The sequence below is a fragment of the Erpetoichthys calabaricus genome, chromosome 4, assembly GCF_900747795.2.
Source record: "Erpetoichthys calabaricus chromosome 4, fErpCal1.3, whole genome shotgun sequence".
Classification (NCBI taxonomy): Eukaryota; Metazoa; Chordata; class Cladistia; order Polypteriformes; family Polypteridae; genus Erpetoichthys; species Erpetoichthys calabaricus.
In genome coordinates, this window is record NC_041397.2 from 157,287,333 (window position 1) to 157,312,931 (window position 25,599).

The window sequence follows — 25,599 nt, forward strand, 5'->3', positions numbered from 1 at the left end:
AGCTGCAGAAACATCTCAAGGATGATCAGGGGAAACAGGATGTACCTGAGCTCAATTTTGAGCTTCATGGCAAAGGCTGTGAATACTTACGTACATTTTTATTTTTAATAAATTTGCAAAAACCTCAAGTAAACTTTTTTTCACGTTGTCATTATGGGGTGTTGTGTGTAGAATTCTGAGGAAAAAAAATGAATTTAATCCATTTTGGAATAAAGCTGTAACATAACAAAATGTGGAAAAAGTGATACGCTGTGAATACTTTCTGGATGCACTGTAATATATATATTGTGGAATATGACACAGACAGGCAGACACGTTAGATTTACCCCACACACGTTTATTTAGGGTCTCCATTACACAAATTCACTACTCACAACCCCAATACCCCTCAGTCCAGGCCAACACAATGCCTTCTCTCTCTCTTCTTCAGACCGCCTCCTTCTCTCCTCCAGAGACCTTGTCCACTCTTCCACCCGACTCAAGTCCTCCTCTGAAGGGAGGCGGCCCCTTTAAATAAGCACCAGGATGTGCTCCAGGTGCGTCCCCGGCAATCTCCCACCGGAGACAGTGCCGGCTGTATCCCCGGAGGCACTCTGGGTGTTCCTGTTCCTCTTTCCCCCCCCCCCCCCCCCCCCAGCACTTCCTGGTGTGGCGGTCCAGGGTTCTCCAGGTATTGGGGTGCCCCCTGGCGGTGACCACAGGCCCCTACAGGGTCGAGCTTCCCAGCTGTGTACCTGTGGCCCCCAGGACGGTCGCTCCATCGAGGTCTGGAGGAGGCACAAGCCCTCCTCCGGTCTTCTCGGGTGTCCTGGGTGGGTACCACCCCCATCCGGGCACCTCAGTACCCCACCACAAGCTGAGACCCCTAGGGGCCAGCGGCCCGTCCTGCGAGGGCAGGTCTTCCTCGGCGGGAAGCCGACACGCTCCACTCCAGGGCCCTGTCCTGAAAAATAGAAAAGAGATCAAGGGGCAGAGACTTTGCCCTGACGCCGCCACTTGCCTTAAATAAGGGCAATGCTCCCCCTTTTGACTGGCACCCTGGTGCTTGCCCGCTCGGCCCCCCTTTCGTGACTTCCGTGCCCCCCGTGTTGGGACATCGGACGGGACCGCATGCGCGCCCGTCACCTCCGCCTGCCGTGGGGTTTCCCTCTGCGCCCGCAGAGGGCGGCCCTTCTCCGGACGTGAGCGTCCTGCCTCACGTCCTCCCTTATCGGAGGAACCGGCATTCTCCCTTCGATTCCTCCCTTTATTCTGGGACGCTGTAACAGTTTGAGTCGGCCTACGGGAAAGGTACAGACCCTGTCCGGTTTGCGTCCCTACAGAGCGACGTGAGCCTGTTGCAGGCTTGGGGCGTAGGGCACTAGGACCCAGGGCACTCGTCAGCCCCCGTCCTGCCAACCCTCTCGCACACAGCACTCAACGTCGCGTCTACTGTGGGAGATCCCCCTACTTGATTCCGATCACGAGGTTCACGGATCCTTTCGGTGGGACCTCCTTTATGCTGTACGGAGTCGGCTTTACTCACCGTCTCCACGGTACCTCTCCTGCCGAAGACTCCGGCATCGCGCCGTTCTGACGTCACCGACGCAACCGCCTTCCCCTTCAGCTCCTGCAACTTCGCACGGAGGGCACCTAGCACCTGCATTAGGGACAAGCACAGAAAGTCAGCCGATGATCGACTTACCAGGTTGTCGGTCATCTTCGCCGACTGCTTCCTGTGAGGCTCCTCCAGCCCAGTCGGGGGGCTCCCTGGCATGAGACGGACATTCCTTGGTCCCGCCTCTATACATTCATTGGCAGGCACACAAGACACACCGTCCAACCACGTGCCTGACTTAGGGAGGGACTTCAGGTCCGTGGCCATCTTGGCTCTCGTCCTCCCGGTGCGAAGCCATGCTGGCTCTTTGGATTGCAGTGACTCCTTCATGGCAGCTTTCCCTGCAGCTGTCACATCCACAAAGTTCCACTGTTCGGTGTGTGTCTGCGATCCGTGGGGACCCGGGCAGCCCCTGCCTGCTAAACATAAAACAAGCGCAGTCCTCTCGGGCTGGCTGCCGGCACGGAGGGACCGTGGTTCCCGGATCCCATCTGACCGAGGCGCCTGCCTCGGCCTGGTGGTCTTATACACCACGCCGTACTTTTGGGGTTCAGGAAGGACTCAGTACAGGCTCCGCTCCTCAAATACAACCCCGGGTTTATATCTTACCAAATGGAGAATGTGAAGGGGTCATACAGGCGTAGGCTGGTTTCTGGGGATGAAACAAAAAGGGCTTATTATGCTCTCTCGGAGGAGAGAGCTGAGCCGCCCATTGGGACTGAGGTCCCAGATAAATATGAGTTATCCCCAGTCCAGCAGGCAATAATAATAATAAACTGGGTATTTGATCCAGAGAGATCAGTACAGGAGCAGGCTGTGACCCTATGGGAGCAGGTGGCTATATGGCTAAGGCCATTTGAATTAAGCACCTGCCAGATAGTACAACAGGTAGCCTGCCTTATCTTCTTAAAAGGCCTCCCCAGAAACTTTGCTCAGCCGGACTGGGGTTGAGCCGGACTCATTCCATGGAAGAGCTTATAAAGCTCATAAAATCAACTGAGTCTCAATCTGGGAGAGCAGAACGGTCCTCTAGTGGATTTCCTAGGGATCCCGTCCTACTAAATAAGTCTCTTACACATAAATCGGAGCCTGTTTCTGAGTTCCCGGGCCACCAGGCGTGCAACCTACCCAGGAGCAAAGCGGGATGTAGGTGGAGGGGGGAGGACGGTTTGTGCGCTCTTGCCAACCTCCTGACGTGTTCAAATACGGGAGCAGTAGTCATTAATGGTTATAAACTCCAAGCCCTGTTTGATTCCAGCAGCAACGTTTCCATTCTTTCCATTGCCGATATGTTTTACCGCGACAAAGAATGAAAAAGAAGACCAGTATTAAATGTATTCATGGAGACACCCGGATGTACAACACCACCCTGTGTTTCGTGAGTCAGGGAGGATTGCTAAAAAAATTTCCCAATGGCGGTCCACCCTAATCCTCCCTTTCCAGCGATTCTAGGGCGGGACTGGTCAGAAAATAAATGCAGTAAACTATTGACTACTCCCGATAACTCGTTTCAAGCTGTCTCTACGCGATGTACACAGCCGGCGGAGAGAGATACTGAATTCCACGAGGAGGACGGGGAGATTCCAGGACCATCACAGGCAAATATGTCATCCACCCGCGCCTCGACGAGTTGGGAGGAATCCCTTCCCTTTGAGATCAGACCGGATGCTCTCTCCGACATTCACTTTCAATTTAAACAAACACTGGCTTCTTTTAAAAGGGAGCAGTGGAATGATGACTCCCTAAAATTTGCAAAGAAATGTAGTAGTCCTTGTCAACGGCCAACGCACACACCAGCCCATGCCACAAGGACCTCACTTTGTATTAGAAAATAATCTATTATATCGGGTCATGGAACATGGGAGGATTAAGCTCAGATTTTATTGGCCGGGAATTAACGAGGAGGTTCGCCGATTTTGTATTTCTTGTCCAGAATGTCAATTACAGCAAATTCCTAGGAGGAACCGTGGTCCTCTCGTTCCCCTTCCCTTAATTGATGTCCCCTTTGAACGAATCGGGCTTGATATTGTAGGACCCTTGGAGCCCGAGGACATAAATATATATTAGTCCTCGTGGATTATGCTACCCGATATCCGGAAGCTGTTCCCTTGTGCTCAGCTACATCTACTAGTTCCCGTGCAATTGCTAGATGATAGGAGTATTTGCGCGTGTCTGTATTTCTAAAGAAGTCTTAATGGACCAAGGAACACCTTTTACCTCGGAGACGTTCAGGGAAACGGCCAAGTTACTGAAAATAAAGCACTTAAAGACAGCGGTGTATCATCCTCAAACTGACGGTCTAGTGGAGAGATTTAATCAGACTCTCAAGCAGATGCTTCGCAAGGTGGTCAGCAGGGATGGGAGGAATTGGAATCAACTCCTCTCCCTCGTTTGCTTTGCCTATTGGGAAGTCCCACAAGCCTCTACGGGGTTCTCACCTTTTGAATTGTTATACGGACGACAACCTCGAGGTATATTGGATATTTTGAAAGAAGGTTGGGAAGGAGAGGCTCTTCCCTCTACAAATATTTTGGAATATATCGCACAGTTACGCGATAGATTTGGGAAAATCTGACCTATTTTAAAAAGTCATATGGAAGAGGCACAAGCAGCACAGGCCTGTTATTATGACCGTGCACGACACTCCGAGAATTCCATCTGGGGGATCATGTCATGGTATTAGTTCCCACCTCCCATTCTAAATTACTCGCCCATTGGCAAGGCCCTTATGAAATTAAGGAGAGAAAAGGATTGGTTGACTATTTGGTGAAACAACTCAATCGTAGACCAACTGAGCGGGTTTATCATGTGAACTTGCTGAAGCTGTGGAAGGAGAGGGAACCAGATCCCTCCTCCGCTCAGCCCTGCTCGTTCTTTGCTCACATAGACACCCTTAATTTCGGCGAGGAATTAACTTATAGACAAAGACGGGAGCTGGAATCCGCTATCCTGTCCGTCTCCGAGGTGGTGAGTGAAAAACCCGGAAGGACCTCTCTGATTGCGCACGACATAGTGACTGAACTGGGGGTTATAGTCCGGGAGCACCCCTATAGACTTCCTGAGGCAAAGAAGGCAGAAGTGGAGCTAGAAATCAAGCGGATGCTGGAATTAGGAGTGATTGAGTAAAGTTATAGTCCCTGGTCCAGCCCAATTGTCCTGGTTAGTAAGCCTGACGGCAGTTGGAGGTTTTGCAATGACTTCCGTCGGCTTAACCATGTCTCCCTTTTTGATGCTTATCCCATGCCTCGCGTGGATGACCTCCTCGAGAGGCTTGGACAAGCAGAATTTTTGACCACGCTTGACATGACAAAGGGGTACTGGCAGATTCCTTTAACGGACTCCGCGAAGGTCAAGACCGCATTTAGCACTCCTAGTGGACACTGGCAATATCATGTTCTTTCATTTGGGTTACACGGGGCTCCTGCGACTTTCCAGCGTCTGGTGGACAAAGTGCTCCAACCCCATAATGCGTATAGTGCTGCCTATCTGGGTGATGTCGTCATCTATTCCAGCACATGGAAGGAACACGTACAGCAGGTCACTTCGGTATTACGGACACTAGGAGAAGCCGGGCTTCGTATTAATCCCAAGAAATGTTTCTTTGGATTGAAAGAAGCTAAATATTTGGGCTACCTGGTGGGTCGGGGTACCGTGAAACCACAGTGTTCAAAAATAGATGCCATTGTAAAATGGTCCCGTCCGCGAACCAAAAGGCAAGTCCAAGCCTTTCTCAGGTTGGCCGGGTACTACTGCCAGTTTGTACCTCGGTTTTCAGAGAGAGCGGCGCCCTTGACTGATCTTACAAAGAAGAGGGCTCCTAATCATGTGGTATGGACTGACAAGATGAACGCTGCATTTAGTGACTTAAAACAGGCTCTTACTTCAGCATCAATATTAAAAGCTCCTGATTTCTCTTTCCCTTTTATTCTCCAGACGGACGCTTTGGACACAGGCCTGGGTGCCGTGCTGAGCCAAAGCGTTGATGGTGTTGAACACCTCATCATGTATCTGAGCCGGGAACTGTTGGATCGGGAGATCAGGTATGCAGCGGTGGAAAGAGAGGCCCTTGCGATTAAATGGGTGATTACGCAGTTGAGGTACTACCTCTTGGGCTGGGAGTTCACTCTGGTGACGGATCATGCACACCTGCAGTGGTTGGCCCTTCACAAGGAGTCGAATCCACGGGTCACTAGGTGGTTTCTTGACCTTCAACCTTACAAGTTTTCACTAATTCATCGTAAGGGTTCTCTTCATGCCAACGCTGATGTGCTCTCTCGTGCCCACGACCTCTCGGTGCAGGACGCCCAACCCAGTGGGTCTGGGCTGAGGGGGGGGCCTTGTCATACACGTGCGAGTAGGAGACAGCTAAAGGGTCTGAGTAAGTCTAATAAAACATCTGAGGGGGGGGTGGCGGAGTGCACTGACTGTCTTTCTCAGTTCCCTACAGACCTTTCCTGGGAAATCCTGCAAGATTCCGGCGCCTCAGAAGACGTCATTTCCGAAGCCGGCCCCTTTGCTGACGTCATTTCCGAAGCCGGCCCCTTTGCTGACGTCATTTCCGAAGCTGGCTCTTTGCTGACGTCATTTCCGAAGTCGGCCCCTTCGCTGACGTCACTTCCGAAGTCGGCCCCTTCGCTGACGTCACTTCCAAAGTCGGCCCCTTCGCTGACGTCACTTCCAAAGTCGGCCCCTTCGCTGACGTCACTTCTGATTCCGGCCATTTAGATGACATCATTTCCTTTTCAGACCTTTAAAGCCTCCATCTTGGGCTACTATAAGCAGTTCTGTCTTGGACTCTGTGAGATGCACATCGTGCTTGTGATTAAAAAAAAACCTTTTGCAGCTGGGAAAAACAATATACGGGTGGCAGCCCCGAAACTTTATAATGTCTTGGACTCATAATTATTACAATATATATATATATATATATATATATATATATATGTGTGTGTGTGTGTGTGCGTGTGTGTGTGTATGTAAAATTTAGCTATGCTTAATAATATTGATTTCTTCTTCCCATAACCTCCTGTTAAGGCTAGTTGTTTATGCATGCTTTTTCGTTGATATCATCCCGAGATGCTTCTTGTAGCTTTTCCAAAGTGCTGGGGCCTCATGTATAAATGGTGCATACGCACAAAAAAGTTGCGTAAGAACGTTTCCACATTCAAATCGCGATGTGTAAAACCTAAACTTGGCGTAAAGCCACGCACATTTTCATGGTAGCTCATACCCTGTCGTACGCAAGTTCTCTGCTCGGTTTTGCAGACTGGCGGCACCCAGCGTCAAAGCAGTGCTACTGTTCCTGTGTGGTTATTCTTTTTCAGATCCACATCCCTGACGTGGTTTTATAAATACACTGAAATTAACCGCATATTGTTTATTAGTTTAATGCATCTGATTGTAATTAACCTGTAACAATATAATGGTCCACAGAATGGTCAAACTATTCCAAATACCATTACTGCTTTAGCATTGTTACTCTCACTGCACCTTCTTCTTCTTCTTTCAGCTGCTCCCGTTAGGGGTTGCCACATCGGATCATGTTTTTCCATATTACTCTCACTGCACCACTCGGAGTATTTATATCACTGTATCTGAGTGTGAATCACAGCTGTGCAGCAGCTGATCGGAAAGAGAATTATCGGTATACAGCATCAAGTACACGGTGCCTCAGCCATTCGCTATTTGAACTGCTCTCATCCGACAAACGCTTCAGAATCTTTCCTGTACTGACCTCGCAGTTCACAAACCGTTTCATCCCAAGAACTCTAAACGCACTCAATCAGTCTTTCAAGTGCTCCTTGTAGAACTGTTTGTACTTATAAGTACAATTACCTCATTGTAAACTTGCGATACAGTTACAATATTGCACAACCTGAGCCACTTTATAAAGAGCGTATTTACATATGATGATGATATAATTTTTAAGATGAAATGCAGCAAAATATGTTTATTATATTATACAGATATAACAAAACTTTAACTTTAACTACATGGTGCCGCAGCGCTTAGTGAGGAGCTGGAACTTCGTTCACGGATTGTTCCTGCCTCGCGCTGTATTCTTGCTGTAGCTGGCGCAACACTGGAAGGATGATGGATAGAATAATTAAACATTACGAAGGTATTTCAATGTTCCTTAAGAGTTTTGAAGAATCGGCATTCTAAGCTTACAGATGGCTTAACGCCTATTACAGAGCTGATTGTGTGGCGATTGGGTATTTGGAGAAAGAAAAGTAAGGACAGGAATTGGGGGTTACTATGTTTGAAAGAGACAGTACTTCTGTAATAAAGTATTTCATCGAAGGTCGCACATGGCGCAGCAAGCATCTTGTGTGAGACATGAACAATCACTGCGCCACTATGTTTCCATATTTAATAACACGCTTTAACTCCTATCATCATGAAAATGATATCACGTATACTTCTCAGTATTTTAATTATTCAGAGAGCTATAATATTATGAATGTAATGGATTCTGTGTCCTGTCGGAGGAAGAGAAAGCCTGGAAGCACGTAGTGATTCACCAACATAGAAGATCAAATACAATACAACGCATTTAACGTGCTACTTTAGTTACGATGGGATTTGAGAAACTAGTAAATTTTAAGATGAAGTTTATGATGTTCTACTTTAATGACAAAATAAACTATGTGATTAAAGTGGAAATTTCAAGATTACATTTCGTGCTTTTTTCACACTGTGTGCCTTTTTTTTTTCTCTGTACCCTAATAAGCTTTCATATGACACTCAGATGGTGGGCTACGACTTGCCTTTTCACGGCGACTTTGATATCTGACAACTTTTTATTTCGGGCACTGTGCGACTTTGTAAACTTGACCTTTCGAGTTTCTCCGACACACTATGTCACTCGATCAACTTCCTTTTGTTGTTTATACCACTGTTTAAATCAACAAATAGTACGTTTTTCTTTGCCTCCACTTGGTATTTGCTGAAATTGTTCTATTTTCCCTCATACTTTTGCCATTGTCTTTTCACAGAAGGCTGATCTTAAGGGCTATTTATATTGATTTGCATATTCAAAGAGGCGTAATTCTGGGAGGAGTTGGGGCGGGACAGCAGGCGCATGCATGTGCGTTAATTTTCACGCTGACCGGGATTTATGTAGCGGAAGAACACGGAAGCTGGCGAATGCACAGATTTATGCATCTGGATCTTTTTGTGCATAAGCACATTTCCGCTTTTGTGCTTACGTCATGTTATAGTGCAAATTCTATGCACGACTTTATGCATGAGGCCCCTGATCTGTAGAAAATGCATGGTCACCCTTTTTTGTTAGTTAACCACCATTTTGCACAGCATATCTTAGTATAGAACACTACCTTGACTGGAAGCCAGTGCTCATGTCCAGCTTTCTTGCTGTCCTAGAGAATATCTTTTTTTTACTATAATTTTAAATAACTAAAAGAATTTTCTTCCATTTGAATATGGCCAGTACTCAAACTCACTTAAATTCCTTCAGGTGCACTTCAGTCACAGAGACCTTTCACATACTGTAAAACATATTTAAAAGTCACTTAAACTGACTTTAACACATTTAAACTTAAGTTTTATTATTGTTATTATTTAGCATCTGCTGTTTCTAAAGCATTTACAGTCTTTTCCTCTCATTGCTTACATTTATTTTACTCCACGCAGAGAATATGCAAGTTTGAACCTTCATTTCCCGTTGCCAGGCAACAGTGCTAACCACTGCGCCACCATATCAACCTTGCTTCAATAACCCATTTAGTAAGTCAGCTGACGCGCACGCACACACACAGACACTCAAACATATCTGCATCATTTTATTCTTGAAAGAGATTGTCTCCTTTATATTTTATAATTATCAAAGATACATAAACATTTTTATAAGCAAAGTGGAGACGTTGCCATTTTATCAAATATTGCATATTTTCAAAAGATACATTTTAACTGAAATTTACAGAGTTCTGGAATTTTTTTTTTTTTTCTTTTCAAAATTTGTGTGCACAAATATTTTTAGCAGACACTCTGAACACTCAATTTAATACCAATACATTTCAGACAAGTCCCATTCACTCTACATTTCTTATTCATAGAACAGCATTTTCAAACATGGAGCATTCCATCAAGATGCTGTAATCACTTGCAACATTTTTCCCCAACATGTCATAACTAAAGCATCATTTTTCACCTTTCAAATATCCTCTTAATCTATCTTATTGACAACTCTGTCTCTCACTTTCATTCTCTTGTCACTTGTGCAACTTCTCTGTGCATTAAGATCTAAGTATTTTAAGTTTTTATTTTAACCAGTCTACCTTTGGTTCCAACCAACTTCCGTACATACCGTTTTTGCAAGTGCTACTATAGTTAAACTTCCCATTATTTTTCCAATCTGTATAAGCTGTTAGAAAACCTTTACATTCCATTGTCACTCACTTTGTCGATTAGAATAAACAAAGAAACACCTGACAGCCTCTGAGGTAATCTCTGATTCCTGTGCAACTTCTAACAAGAAGCACCAGCCACAGTGTCTACTCACCAACAAAGAAAATACACACTCACTACACAGAAAACATAAACCTTACAATCTATACCAATAACAAAAAAGTCTTACCTTTTAGTTTTAGCCCTATTCTTTTTCTTACTAGTTCTATTATACAATTGTCTTATTCTACTTTTAACCCTATTCCTTTATATCAAATTGCACCCTGTTATATTTGCACATATCCATAACTTGATATGAAGTGTTTTTGATCTCAAGATATTATATATGCATGTGCAGTGTCCTCCACTTAAACTGCTTGAACCAACTCCAAGAATCACTTGAACCTAAGACAATAAGTCTCAAAAAGTTAATTGAACCACTTGAAACAGAGACCAGAAGTCTCCAAGAGTTAATCCTAACTCAATTTCAATTACCAGTTCTTTTTTTCTTAATAGGACTTATGCTCTCTCTAGCCGGCAAAAGGCACTCTCAGAAATCTTTTTACTCTGTCTTAATCTAACTACACTAAAAGCTGTCCTAACTCTAGACAGAAAACACAACTATTCTAATGGCATGGGATCTAACCCAGCACCTTATCCCCAAAAGAACAAATTAACATGCCTCCTCCTACAGTTTCAGGTCCAACGATCACATCCTCCAGAGGTGAATCACGGACAGGATCAAGTCCGTTCCAATTTCGCGTCGTTGGATTCGCATCTTTTGATGTTCCGTATCCCGGAGGGAGCTCCCAGCAGAACACTTTATCATTGGATGCCAAAAACTGTGGTAGAAATTTAACATCATTTTAAAGAAAGAAACATCACCAAATAGGACACATCCGTGACCGGGCAGGAGAAAAGCTGTTCATTGTATCTTTTAATTACTCCTTCGGCATAGTGCCTTAGAGGGAGCTTTCTTCAAAAGCAGTCTGTTACAGCATGGTCAGAATGATCAGAGAAACAAAGAATAGAGGTTCATTTTGTAAACTATTGAATTTACATATAGTGTCAATCATTGCACACATTTACGCTGGTTGGTCCGTTGGTTTACGCCCAAATGACATATAAAATAAAAGTCTGTTATATTATATTCTGTTTCTTCTTATACCTTTGAGTTGAGCCACCACCCTTGAAATTTCTGTGCATATAACAACTGTCCATTCTGGTTCTTTACAGGATATCTGCTGATTTTCTTAGTCATCTTTCAGTACATTTTCTTTTTCACTTGACCTTCATCTGGTTTCCTAATATGCATGCAAAGGTTTCTGACATTTATTAACCCTTTATGCCATATCTTTAAGATGAAAGCTATGTTACCCTAAAAATTATTATTCCACAAGAATTAATCCTCAACCTTTTTTTTTTCTAAGCTGCTTTAGCTCTTTTAATTGCTTTCTTCAAGTCGTGTCTGGCGGCATTGTATACCATCCTATCACCAGACCTGAATGGTGGATTGCGATGGTTCAGAAGAGTCTACGTCTCTTTAATCATCCAAGCCTTCTTGTTTGGGAAAACCCAGATATGTTCATTGATGGTGACCATTTCAACACAGATTTTGATGTAGAAGAGTACAGTTGGAAATGTACCTCTTCAAATCCTGTTGTGCAGAACTGCTTTCAGAACAGATTGACTATAAGGGGACAATAAGTAGGGATCAAAAACAGAGAAATGGGGTTGGGCTGTACCAATTGAGATAAAGGTGATGCTCTGTAGCCTTTCCTAATATAATAAATATAATCTAGTGTACTTCCCCTCTGGTTGCACATTTTACACTTTTCTCAAAATTAGGTAGCACAGTTTTCAGACTAGCAAGATTAAAGTCTCCAGCTGTTATTAAGACCACTAGGGAAGGCACTCTGCTGTTAGCTTATAGCCATTAACAAGTGGCCTAATGTTATAAATGTTATCATCCGCTAGTATGTACACTTCTGTGACAAAAAAAGCAAAGAAATCTTGTAAGAGATAGAAGGGTGTATGTACACTTTGCCAGGAATTCCAAATCAAGTGAGCAATGTTTTCCAATAACGGCTATAGGGAGCACTTACCCTTTTGTCAGAATGTGGATCCCAATGCCCCAGTCCAGTGATGGACACATTGTGCTGTAAAAATGTCACTGTCCCTCAGATGAGACATAAAACCGAGGTCCTGATTCTTGGTGGTGATAAATAAAAAATCCTTGGGCATACTCCGTAAAGAGCAGGGTGTATTCCAATGTCCAGGTTACATTGCCTTCCATAGCCTAGTCATCCTGGCCCCCTAATCATCCCCTGTCTTTAATTGGCTATCTTTCTCACCACTTAACAGCCATGTGGTGAGTGTACTGGCACAAAAAGTGGCTGCCATTGCATCATTCAGGTGGATGCTGCAAATTAGTGGTGACTGAAGTAGCTCCCCACTCATTCTGTAAAAAGCACTTTGAGTAGTAAGAAAAGTGCTATATAAATGTAAAGAATTATTATTATAATTGGCAACAAATTGCTGGAGAGCAGTGATTTGTTGGGAGCTTTCTTTAGTCTTGTTAGTACACCAGCTCTACATTCACATTTTTGCTTCCTGTCTTTGTGAATCTTCTGACGCCTTGCACTCAGTATAATAATCCACGGGTACATTGGTGTTCTAGCTACTGTACCTGCCCTAGAATCTGATTGTATTGCTGAAAGACACTCATGGTGGATTTTAATGTACCATACCAATGTTTAATAATTCTTGTCGGATATATCTAGTATTTGCTGCTTCAGCAGTTGCATTAAAATGGAGAAAAAGTGTCAACAACACAAAAACAAAGGACCATTTCATATCTGAGAAAACAGCAATTATTTGGGTGAGGCAGGAAGCGGGTAATTTCCCCTCCAACTCGTACTATGGTAGTACACAATCTTTGAGTGAGTGAGACTACGTTAATCTTGAATACATGCAGTCCAGCAGTTGCCAGAGAGACCCAGTTCCATAAAGCATTGGAAGTACACTGCAGAGACACCAGCTTCCTTTAGTAAAAAGGGCTGCCTCCTGCCTGGGAAATTATTTTGTATGGGAGAAAGCTAGACAGGCATCTGAGAAAATATACAGTCTCCACACAGACAATGAATAGACTAGGATACAAATATCACTCCTTTTTACTTTATATTTTTCATTATTTCTCTCTCCTCTGAATGCACCAGGTGCTCCCTGCTTTTGCCAGCATTTCTACCCCTAGAAAATAAAAAGATTTGTCTTATAATAAAGAGGACTAATGTTTTTGCCTCTACTGAAACCACTAACCTTCATTCTAAATTATTTTCATTTCACTATGCTAGGTTTCAGTGGCGGCTGCTAGCTTTTGAAACCGGGGAAGCTCATATTAGGCCTTCATCATAAAATTCATTATGTTATTTGTACGTAAATTCTGCCCTCCGTTCCTTTTGCAGAAAATGGTCTGTGACCCTGTTGTACCAATTGGCCGTCTTATCCAGGGACTTAACCAGTTTCCTCTCAATGGCCAGGAGAGCAAGGTTGCTCAAAGAATCTTGGCCCATTGTGTTGCAGGTGTATGACTTGACCCGTTTTAAACAGGAGAAGCTCCTCTCTACACCTGCTGATGTAGCGCCAATTGTTGCCACTAACGACAACAGCTTGTATAGCTCCATGTCTTTAAAAAACACCAAGAAATCACACAGCTTACCCCTGCTCCCCTGTAAGTCATGATCTGAATATAGTACTTGAAGTTCAGATCTCAGTCTCCCTGAGTTAAAGAAATGGCCATAACTTTTCAGCACACTTTCAAATGCCTCCTCTGGAAACACTTGTCTCATTTCATCAAATTTCCCTGGATTGACTAATTCTAAGAAGCTCATGCTTTCCAAATTTGAAAAACGCAGAGAAATCTGCTCCATGAGATTGTCTAGGATGGCCATGTACAAATTTCCGTAGCGGTCCTGGGGATCCTGTAATTGTGACAGACGGCACTTTCTAATAGGTTCATCTCGAGGGTCTGATGTGAGATTTGCTGCTTTTGCATAAACTGCTTGATAAGCCTCCTCTGACCTCTTCACCTTAACAAAAGCAAGGAGAGACCCAATTCTTTTTTTGCAGTAAAGAACATCCATAGCCCTTTCGTGGACAATATCAAAGACAACATCTGTCTCAGAGAATATTTGTTCATATGTGTACAACATGAACACAAACTCAAAATCCTCCAGTTTCATTATGAAGCCTTTGGCAGCATCTAATATGTCATCATCCATGCTCTCATCCTGGGTAATCTTGTCAAAAGTCTGCAGGAGACCATCATAATTGTTTGCCACAGTGCTTACTATCCGTGATGTGAAATTCCATCGAGTAGGAGTGTTTCTGGGCAATCTTGAAGACCCTGCAGACTCAGGAAAAGACATCCTTTTTGTGAACCCAGAGAGAGATGCAAAAAATATTCTTGACTCAGGCAAGCATTTAGCACCCTGGGACAACACCAGGTTCAGTCTGTGTGCATAGCAATGCACAAACAGTGCACTAGGGGCTATTACTTTAACTTTGGCCTGTAGGCCATTGAGAGATGAAGCAAAGACAGCAGCCCCATCGTAGGTTTGTGCCACAAGTTTTTCTCTAAAACTGTAGCCCTGCATGTTCTCGTTTAAAACTTCAAACACAGACTGAGCATCTCGACCCCATGACACATCCAAAAATCCAATGAAGCACTCTTGAATTTTACCTGCACTATCCACATATCTAACAATGACAGACAGTTGGGCATGGCAAGATATGTCGAGTTGCTTCATCCACCTGCCATGCAAAAAAAAGGAGCAGTCTGAATTTCACCTTTTATATGATCAGAAACAGTGGCTGCGAGAGCAGAGATCAAGTCATTTTGGATTGAGTGGGACATACCAGAAAACACAGCTGATGACTGAAATTGTGTGGCCAAAACAGAGTCATATTTAGCTAATGTTTCTGTAAATTCCCTGTAATTCCCCTTATTTGCTGATTCACTACTCTCATCATGCCCCCTGAATGCCAGCTCCTGACGGACAAGCAAGGAAGTCACATCAATTAGACGGTTTAGGAAGGCGCTGTTTTTTTTTTACTGTTTCATTATGTTTTGCCACCTGAATGCGAAGACCTTCATTGATTGCATGTTCAACCCTGACCCTGCCCAGACAACTTAACCTTGCACATGAACTCACATGTTCTTTTCACTTTTCATGCCTTTTGTATGCCCTGTCAAAGTTACCCAGATCCCCAAAACCCACGTTTGACCAAACACATCCCATTCCCTGAGAAGGTTTCGTCAAGAGGCATGGCCAACTGTACATTTTCTTTGTCACAGCACTTCCAGTCAGCCAGTTCACCTCGTCATACCAGGAGAGCTGAAAAGACCTGTTATTTTTTCCTGATTTTTGCACCAGATCAATCTTGGGCGTTGGTCTGCCCTGCCGTTTAATTCTGAGTCTCTCCTCGTAAGGAAGACTACTAAATGTTTTTGCCAAAAGCAGGTCAACAATATTAGCACCGTCTGCTTCTGCCATTATGCACAGCTTGCTAGCTGGCTAGTTTCCCCTTCCACCAGCTACTTTAATTATATGAACGAACTAACTTTACAATGCTGAAACAAGGAGCAAAGTCAAGAACGCTATAATATGTTTTTTTTTTATTATTTAAAGAATGATTTGTACAAACAAAAATGGTTTATATCACCAGCAAACAATACAGAGTGCAGCAGTTTGTCGTACGACTTCACCTGCAAATCCGCATGGGACTGAACTCGAATCTCTGTAGTGCTGATGTATACTTAAAACATGCTGTCAATCAAAAAAGGGGTTCCGCCCTTTAAACCGCTCCTCCAATCATCATGCAGCAGCCCAGTGTCCTGGCCTGCCCACTGCTCCATTCACTCGACAATTTTGGTGCATTTATCCAATTACCGTCCAGCTTTTCTGCAGTGAAAAAAGCTCCTCTGTGCTTGCCCATGGAGCTCCAGTGGAGCTGGGCTTCAGGAGGGTTTAACGCACTGTGCTGCACGGAAATGTATGACAAGAAAATCGCGTCAAACAATCTACAATAAATACCTGATTCTGAATGAGCTAGTCATGAAGTTGAACGCGTTCTAGCACACTTTTATTAAAACCAATATAAATACGATAGTGCATATGTGAGCATTTATTTTCTGACATAGTAGAGGAAGCGGAGCTTCCCTTGTAGTCTTAGAGCAGTCGCCACTGCTAGGTTTCCATAAAGAACTATGATCAGTGATCAGCCAAATATGACATGAAGTTCCTCATTTTTGACCTTGACTTTTGAATTTCCCCTTGGGATTAATTATCTATCTATCTATCTATCTATCTATCTATCTATCTATCTATCTATCTATCTATCTATCTTAGTCATGCAGATTTAGTGATTTTGCCAGTCTATTAAGAATGTATATTTAGATTTCTTTGTTGCCACTAGGCGGCGCGGTGGCGCAGTGGGTAGCGCTGCTGCCTCGCAGTTGGGAGACCTGGGGACCTGGGTTCGCTTCCCGGGTCCTCCCTGCGTGGAGTTTGCATGTTCTCCCCATGTCTGCGTGGGTTTCCTCCCATAGTCCAAAGACATGCAGGTTAGGTGGATTGGCGATTCTAAATTGGCCCTAGTGTGTGCTTGGTGTGTTTGTGTGTGTCCTGCAGTGGGTTGGCACCCTGCCCGGGATTGGTTCCTGCCTTGTGCCCTGTGTTGGCTGGGATTGGCTCCAGCAGACCCCTGTGACCCTGTGTTCGGATTCAGCGGGTTGGAAAATGGATGGATGGATGTAGCCACTAATAGCTTGAAATAAAGAAATTGCCTTAATTTTAGGCTGTCCCTGACAGGTTCTTTACAAGAAATAATATCTCTATGACACAGGGTTCATTTTTACAAAATGTTTTTGCTTGTTAAATACATTAGTATAACCTTATAAGACATATACAGTATGACATCAAAAAGTGTATTAAACTCTCTGCAGGTATTTGGAATAAGTGATGGACTGTAAAAACTATTTTATTCAAAATCATGAGTCTGTTATTTAAAGTGTCAATGGGCTTGCCTCATGAACTAGTTTAAAGGAATCCAGAGAGAGAGAGAATCATTAGCATAAAATGGTTTTATGTAATCATAAAATAGAAGACTGATATAATGAGAGCACAGAAGTATTAAATCAGTAAACGGTTAAAACTGATGACAGTTTTGTGCTTATTTTGTTGCATGAGTTTTGGTCTTCCACTGTCAAGTGGTAAATGAAGTCATGAGTGGAGAAAATCACTAGTTCGCTACCACTATGAACACCAGTATGGTCTGTTAGTTATGGAACCAGGCTTTATGCTACAGGGCTGCAGGTGCTTTATTGAAAGGTTTTGTTATAAAATTGGTCTCTGTAGTGAATTAAGCAAATGAGAAGATTGATAGTGACGTCTGTCACCCTTACATTTCTGACACAAATGTGGATATGAATTTAAGGAACATCACAAAGAAAAGAAATTGAATTTGCTATACTTTATAGATAATGCTTACTATTGATTTTTGATGACAAAGGAAATGGAAATAGTCTATCATAAATCTCCATTTTCATACTCCCTTTCTTTTTACTATAAATGTGTTTAATTTTTAATTATTTTTGAAAAGCTATTTTTGACACAAATGTCTAAGAAGCCAAAGTATTCTAAATCACAAATCCATATTTTTTGTTATTTTTTTTTATAACATCTACTTTATAGACTGCCATAGTTGTACTGTTTTTAATCACAAAAGCTGTACAGTATATAATAAGATGTGCACTCTTATGATGACTACATAACGATTTTAGCAATTGTACAGTTTTTCTTTTTTCTCTCTTTTTTTTTTTTTTTTTGTATTCTTTACCAGTCCGATTACCTTTACTGTTGGCCTTAGTGCCTGCTCCGGTGTTGCGCTCAATGATGTCAGGCTGCGTATCAAGTTCAGAACAAGGTAAGTCACTAAGAAAGGGTTGAATAATAATGACTGTATTTACAGTAATTACAAATTGCTTATGTTTAAAAAAACTTAAACAGAGAAACAAATCAATTAGTCATGTAAAATTGCAAACAGCATTTAGTAATGTTCTTTTTGAAATGGCTGGTACTTCTGAATCTCTCCCAAAAGAACTGGGATACAGGTTCAATTAAGCAAAATGATGGTGTGGAGTGTAGCACTTCAGAAGTGCCCTGGAGTAGAGCCACTCCTAACTGCCCCTTCCACAAAGTAAAGAGAAACCAATTGAAGACATTAAGGCTTCTAGTGAAGGATACCTCTTGGCTCATCCATATTACTAACCGAGAATGGTAAACCGGATATGGACGCAGGGACCTGCCCGTGGATGCAGGAGACATAGTGCGCAGGCGCCACACAAAGCCCCCCTCCCCAGAGTGAAACGGGAGAGATTACGAACGTGCGCAGGTGCCACACAAAGCCCCCCCGCCCCAGAGCGAAACGGGAGACGCTACGAACCATCTGACATGCCACAAGCAGGATAAAGCGAGGTCAGAAATAAAAGACAGAGTAGGAAACAAAGTAAAACGTCATAAAGAGGTTAAAGAATGGGGCCAAACACATGGAGAGCAGGTTACAGATGATGAAAACTGGAATGCAACAGCTTCAAAAAAACCTAGACACGAAACACATGAACAGCGAGATACAGAATATAAAAGCAGAAAAAACGACAGTTAAACGTCCACACCACACACCGGAGGCAGACCCGGAAGGTGCAGGCGACGCGCGGGAAAGTACGAAAGGCAAAGGCGCCTACACAGCATGGTAAAACCCGACATAATATGGAAGGCGCAGGCGTTGCCGCCATATTATGAGTGGCACTACTGCAGAGTGAAGTTAGGAATAATGTGCTGCTTGGGATCGTACAAAACGCCGAACGCGACCCACCGTCTGAAACTGCGGAGGCAAAGCAGGCACGGGCTCAAACCGAACGAGCTCGACCGACGGATATACGCCTACAACGCGCGTCTCAAACCGCAGGAGCAGGGCAAGCACGGGTTCAAAACAACGCAAGCTCCTACAACACACGTCTGAAACTACGCCTGCCCAGCGGGCACAGGTTCAAAACGCTGGGGGTAGGCGAGCGAAGCGAGCAGGGGGCGGAGCCCCCTTGTCTTTAAGGATATGCACTAGGCATGGCCTACTGGGAAGAGACCAAAGATATACTGTATGCAGACAACACTAAAATGATTTCAGTTGGCCTGGGAGTACCTAAAAATTATATGTAGCTGGATACCATTACCAGATAAAGGCATTTTGGTTTGAAATACTCTATATGTTGCCATAGAAACTTTGGTGATTTAATTTCAAGCTCATTAACATTGGGGAAAAACACCTTTCCTTGGAACACAATAATTAATTTGAATGTTTGGTTTGGTTCTTTATAGTTGATTTTATTCTACAATGTGCTAGTGAAAATTTAATTCCTCTGCTAAATTGTCTGTGGTCACTGCAGAACTTTGGGAAGTCAAGTTGTGTCCTTCTCTTAGACAGTTGCTGCCCCCTCATAAAATTTGATATTACTCCCTACGTACTAAGATCTTACTGGTATATCATACTGATATTATAGAATTCCCACAAGAGTATACAGTACTTAGATGCCCAATATTGACTTTTTCCTTAAATATATACTGTATACATGTATTTCTTACAATAAACAAACTGATTAAAGGTCTTATTTGAAACTGCTGGTAAAGGAAATTTGTAACATTTTCTCATTTTTACCATTATTTGTAGTCTAAGCTACTTATGGTATCTGGAAGTATTGTTTGTTGAGTGTTCTGTTTAAAAGACTACTTCCAGATTGTTCAGTATTTGCAATTTTATGTCATCCATTGTTGGTTACTACCGTACCACCTTATATTAGAATCCAGCACTACCACATTATATCTGGAGAATCTGTTATTCACTACATCATGTCATTTTCTAACCCACTCAATCTAGACCAGGGTTGCAGGTGGTGCCAGAGCTTGGACCCTAGACAGGGCACATCTATCAGAGGTTGAACACATAAAATATATACCTGCACACCAGACACACACTCTGGCCAATTTAGCATTGCCAATTTACCTAACCTTGCATGCCTTTGGACAGTGGGAGGCAACTGCAGTGAACCAACACAGACATGGGAGAACATGCAAACTCCACACATGGCAAAACACAGGAATTAAACCCTGGTCTCCTTACTGCAATGTGGCAGTGTTTCCTCTGTGCCACCATGCTGTCCTTAATTCACTGCGTTCTTTAACAAAACACTTTTTTTTTTTTTTTAATACACTTTCAATTTTTTCATGTAAGTATACCGTTTATTAACCCAGAATGTTATTTACCTATTTACTTAGTTTATTTACTTAATCTTCCTACAGCATAAAGTCACAAATAGACTGCAGAGCTTCCTCTGTTTGATCAACACAGCATTCTCACAAACATATATACAGTGGAACCTTGGTTCACGAACGTCTCGGTACACGTACAAATCGGTTTATGACCAAAAAGTTTGCCAAACTTTTGCCTTGGTTCACGACCACACACTCGGTATACGAACAAGCCAGTTTCCCTTTCAGTTTGTACATGTTCAGTCTCTCCCTGTGCACTTCCTGTGCAGCGAGCAAGAGAGCAAGCGAGAGAGCGTGCGACACACACACACACACACACACACAGAGGCAGCGCTAGAGAGAGAGTGCCACGCACACACACAGGCAGCGCCAGAGAGAGAGGGCTGGACTCATAAGGTAGAGAAGACAGTTAAAGAATGCACTGGGCTTGATTTTGTTTTCACTTCCGTTTACAGCGATCGGTTCGTAGCATGCATTGTTGCAATGTTACTCTTCTTGGTGGTTTATTAAATTATGGATTTTTTCAAATGTTTGTTTTTTTCCCTGTGCTTAAAACTCATTAAAAAAAAAAAAGTGTTTTTAGCCAGCGGTTGGTAGCGCTATAGCGCAAACTATTGCAGTGTTAGTTTTCTCTGTTGTTCAAGGTTTTCTCAGTGATATTCAGTGTTTTTACATTTAGTTTACTATTACGCTGTGCATTCTATGGTGTAATTAACTATATTTGTGCTTAAAAACCTAAAAAAATATATATATTTACATACAGTTCGTATGGTCTGGAACGGATTCATTATATTTACATACAATCCTATGGGGGAAATTGCTTCGGTTCACGACCAAATTGGTTTACGACCAGAGTTTTGGAACGAATTATGGTCGTGAACCGAGGTTCCACTGTGTGTGTGTGTGTATATATATTGTAAAAAAGACACAAAGAATCGATAAAGGTTTGGGGTTTTCCGGCCCCGTATACTGTGGGAAAAGTGCACGTTGATAATATTCTTTGTACAATTATCATAACACCGTTCGCCATCATGGCGGACGGGGGGAACATTTATGAGGGAGGGACCGGAAATGGATGAAGCGCTGCTGGGAAGGAACCGAGATGGATGATGGGACTGCTGACGTCATTGGGCTGCGACAGAGGGAAGGCGGAAGTGGCGTGTTGAGAGTCCATGTTCAGACGTTCATGGCGGTGTTGTGTCTTTCTTTCTGTTTGGAAATAAATAGAGAAAGGTTAGTACTCCGCCATTCCCGTCTGGTATATGTCTTCGCGCAACAGTTTAGGTCGTTCCGCGGCTCCCTAATCGCGCGTGCGTGACATGACCCCCCCCTCAGCCCAGACCCATCGGGTCGGGCGGACCGAACCGAGAGGTCGTGAACCCGGGAGAGGGCATCAGCATTGGCCTGAAGGGGACCCCGGCGATAAGTAACGGTGAACTTGTATGGCTGCAGGTCCAAAAACCACCTGGTGACACGAGGGTTCGACTCCTTGTGCAGGGCCATCCACTGCAGGGCGGCATGGTCCGTTACCAGAGCGAACTCACGACCCAGCAGGTAGTACCGCAGATGAGTCACCGCCCACTTAATGGCCAAGGCTTCCCTCTCAACCGCCGCGTACCGGGTCTCTCGGTCCAACAGTTTCCGGCTCAGGTAAAACACGGGGTGTTCGGCACCGTCGACGCTCTGGCTCAACACTGCACCCAGGCCTGTGTCCGAAGCGTCGGTCTGGAGAAGAAAAGGTAAAGAGAAGTTAGGGGTGTGTAATATAGGTGCCGACGTCAGGGCCGTCTTCAAGTCACTGAATGCCCGTTCCGCTTTCTGGTTCCATACCACATAGACAGGAGACCCTTTCTTTGTCAGGTCAGTCAAGGGTGCTGCCTTTTCAGAGAAACGGGGAACAAACCGGCGGTAATACCCCGCTAACCCTAAGAAAGCCTGCACCTGTTTCTTGGTCATCGGACGGGGCCATTCTAAGATGTCTTTTATTTTGGAGCATTGGGGTTTCACCTGTCCCCGCCCAACTAGGTAGCCTAAATATTTGGCCTCCCTTAAGCCAAAGTAACACTTACGGGGGTTAATGCGGAGGCCGGCTTTCGCTAGTGTGGCAAGAACAGCATACACCTGCAGTATATGTTCCTCCCAGGTGCCAGAATAAATGACTACGTCATCCAAGTAGGCGGCACAATAGGATTGATGGGGTCGTAGCACTCTGTCCACCAGACGCTGGAACGTAGCAGGTGCCCCGTGCAACCCGAATGGGAGGACCTTATACTGCCAATGTCCACTAGGGGTACTGAATGCTGTTTTCTCTCTGGCGGATGCCGTTAGGGGAATTTGCCAGTACCCTTTTGTCATGTCTAAGGTAGTCAAGTATTGTGCCCTCCCTAGGCGCTCCAAGAGCTCGTCCACTCGGGGCATAGGGTAGGCATCGAACTTAGAGACTTGGTTCAGACGCCTGAAGTCATTGCAGAACCTCCAGGACCCGTCTGGCTTAGATACGAGGACGATAGGACTGGACCAGGGACTATAGCTTTCCTCAATAATATTCATGTCCAGCATCCTTTGGATTTCTAATTCCACTTCCGTCCTCTTTGCTTCCGGGAGGCGATAGGGTCTCTCCCTGACTATCACCCCCGGGTCTGTAACAATATCGTGCTCAATCAAGGAAGTACGGCCAGGTACCTCGCTAACCACTTCGGGGACGGCACGGATAGCATGTTCCAGCTCCAGCCGTTGTAATGGGGTTAAGTCTGGTCCGAGGTTAAGTGTGAGTTTACGTGCGCAAAGGGAGAGGGCAGTACCGGAGGGTGGAGCCTCGTCCCTATCTCTCCACGGCTTTAACACGTTCACGTGGTACACTCTCTCGGCCGGTCTACGATTCGGTTGTTTCACCAAATAATCCACCAGCCCTTTCCGCTCCTTAACCTCATAGGGGCCCTGCCAATGGGCCAGCAATTTGGAATGGGATGTGGGTACGAGCACCATTACGCGGTCTCCGGGGTGAAATTCCCGGAGAACAGCATTTTTATTATAGGACCGGGCTTGCGTTGCTTGAGCACGGGTCATGTGATCTTTTAGGATGGGTCGGATTTTGTTCATTCTATCGCGCATTTGCGCGATGTACTCCAAAACATTACAGCCAGGCAGAGCCTCCTCCTCCCAGCCTTCTTTTAATATATCTAAAAGCCCCCGGGGCTGACGTCCATATAAGAGTTCAAAGGGGGGAGAAACCCGTGGAGGCCTGTGGGACTTCCCGGTAAGCAAAGAGCACGAAAGGCAAAAGCTCGTCCCAGTTCCGACCGTCCGCGCTGACTACCTTACGTAACATCTGCTTAAGTGTCTGGTTAAACCGCTCCACTAAGCCATCGGTTTGCGGGTGATAAACCGACGTCCTCAGATGTTTGATTTTCAGTAACTTAGCAACCTCCCTGAACGTATCCGAAGTAAAGGGAGTACCTTGGTCCGTGAGGACTTCTTTAGGTATTCCCACTCGGGCAAAGAGCCTGACTAATTCCCGTGCGATATTCTTGGAAGTAGCGGACCGTAAGGGTACCGCTTCTGGGTATCGAGTGGCGTAATCTACCATGACCAATATGTATTTTTGGCCACGGGTCGAAGGTTCCAGGGGGACCTACAAGATCAATACCGATCCTCTCGAAGGGAACATCAATAAGGGGAATAGGAACTAAAGGAGCGCGGTCCCTCCTAGGAATCTGACGGATCTGACACTCCGGGCAGGATTGACAGAAACGTCGGACCTCCTCATTTATTCCTGGCCAATAAAACCGCTGTTTAATTCTTTCCAGCGTTTTTTCGGCTCCCAAATGGGCGCCCAGGAGGTGGGAGTGAGCCAGTTCGCAAACCTCCCGCCGGAAGGTTCGCGGCACTAACAATAACTTCCGCGCTCCACCTTCGTGACTCGCAACTCGATACAACAGATCATGTTCTAATACAAAGTAGGGCTCCGGTGGTAAGGAACCATCAGGCAAATGGCCATTTATTGAAACGATTGCATTCCGGGCGTTTTTTAGGGAATCATCATTCCATTGCTCCCTTTTAAATGACGCGGGGGTAGACCGGAACTGATTAATCATAGAGTCTATTGGGTCCGCATATACGGGAGCTCTGCAGACTCTTTGACTCGTGCCCTCGCCCGGATCATCTTCCGGGTCGGGGTCCGACGCTAGAGACTCTTCCCCCTGGTCACTGTTATTTACGGCGATTGCCCGTGTGCACGGCCTGGGAGCCGCGGGGGTAGTGCTTCGCGTACCCATAACAAGACCCAACTTAGCCCTAGGAGTGGTTAATTGTTTCCCGCTGTTGCTATTGGACCAGTCGTGTCCCAAAATGACAGGAAAAGGTGGCTCGGGTAATACTGCGACTGTTAATCGGGACAAGCCACCATTCCATGCCAGAAAACACTTTGCGGACTTATAAGACTTGGTCTCCCCATGTACACAAGTTACACTGACGTACTGGTATCGCCATTGTTGCGGTAAAACATAACGGCGAGCAACAATGGTAATGTTACTGCCGGAATCAAACAATGCAAGCACAGAATGACCATTTACTAAAACCACTCCCGTATTCGGAATAGCCAGAGGGTTCGACAGAGCACAGTACCTTTCGGTGGTGGCCCAAGTGCAGTCCATTGGCTCCTGGAGTGGCTGATATAACGGGCAGGCAGACAACAGGTGACCGAGGTCCCCGCACTTGAAACAGCGCGGTGGCCCGGGTCTGTCCTTGGTTTTCAGCGGTGCTTCCGCCACGCGACGTGTGGGCTCGGAGTGACTGGACCGTCCCTGTCGGGCGCCACGAGCCGGCTTTTCCGATCCCCCGGCTCGGTGAACCGCAAGTTGACGCTCCAGGACCTCCAAGAGTCCTTTCATATCTTTATAAGGATGTCTACGGACCTGCTGGGCGAGATATCCTGGCATAGCATTTACTAAGCCCTCACAAGCCACCTGCTCTACTACTTTACGCGCTTGGGGACCTTCTGGTCTTAACCAACGCCCCATCTTGCTCCAGAACTCGAAAGCCTGGGCTCGGGCAGGGTGGTCGGGGTTGAACTGCCAGGTTCGCCACTCACTCGCCTGCTGGTCCGTAGTGATGCCGTAGCGACTAAGGATCTCTGGTTTTAGGAGGTCGTAATCTGCGGCCTCCTCCTCAGGGAGATCATAATAGGCCCGCTGCGCAGCACCCTTCAGGTAC

General features: G+C 44.9%; 1 protein-coding gene across 2 annotated transcripts in view; it reads left to right on the plus strand.

The window, feature by feature from the left end:
• LOC114650330 (solute carrier family 46 member 3) overlaps positions 1–25,599 on the plus strand; it is a 215,030-nt gene that overhangs the window by 147,065 nt on the left and 42,366 nt on the right. For both annotated transcript variants that reach the window (XM_051925748.1, XM_051925747.1), the window contains exon 4: positions 17,909–17,992. In XM_051925748.1, the coding sequence (XP_051781708.1) occupies positions 17,909–17,992 (84 nt within the window). The remainder of the gene's footprint in view (positions 1–17,908; positions 17,993–25,599) is intronic.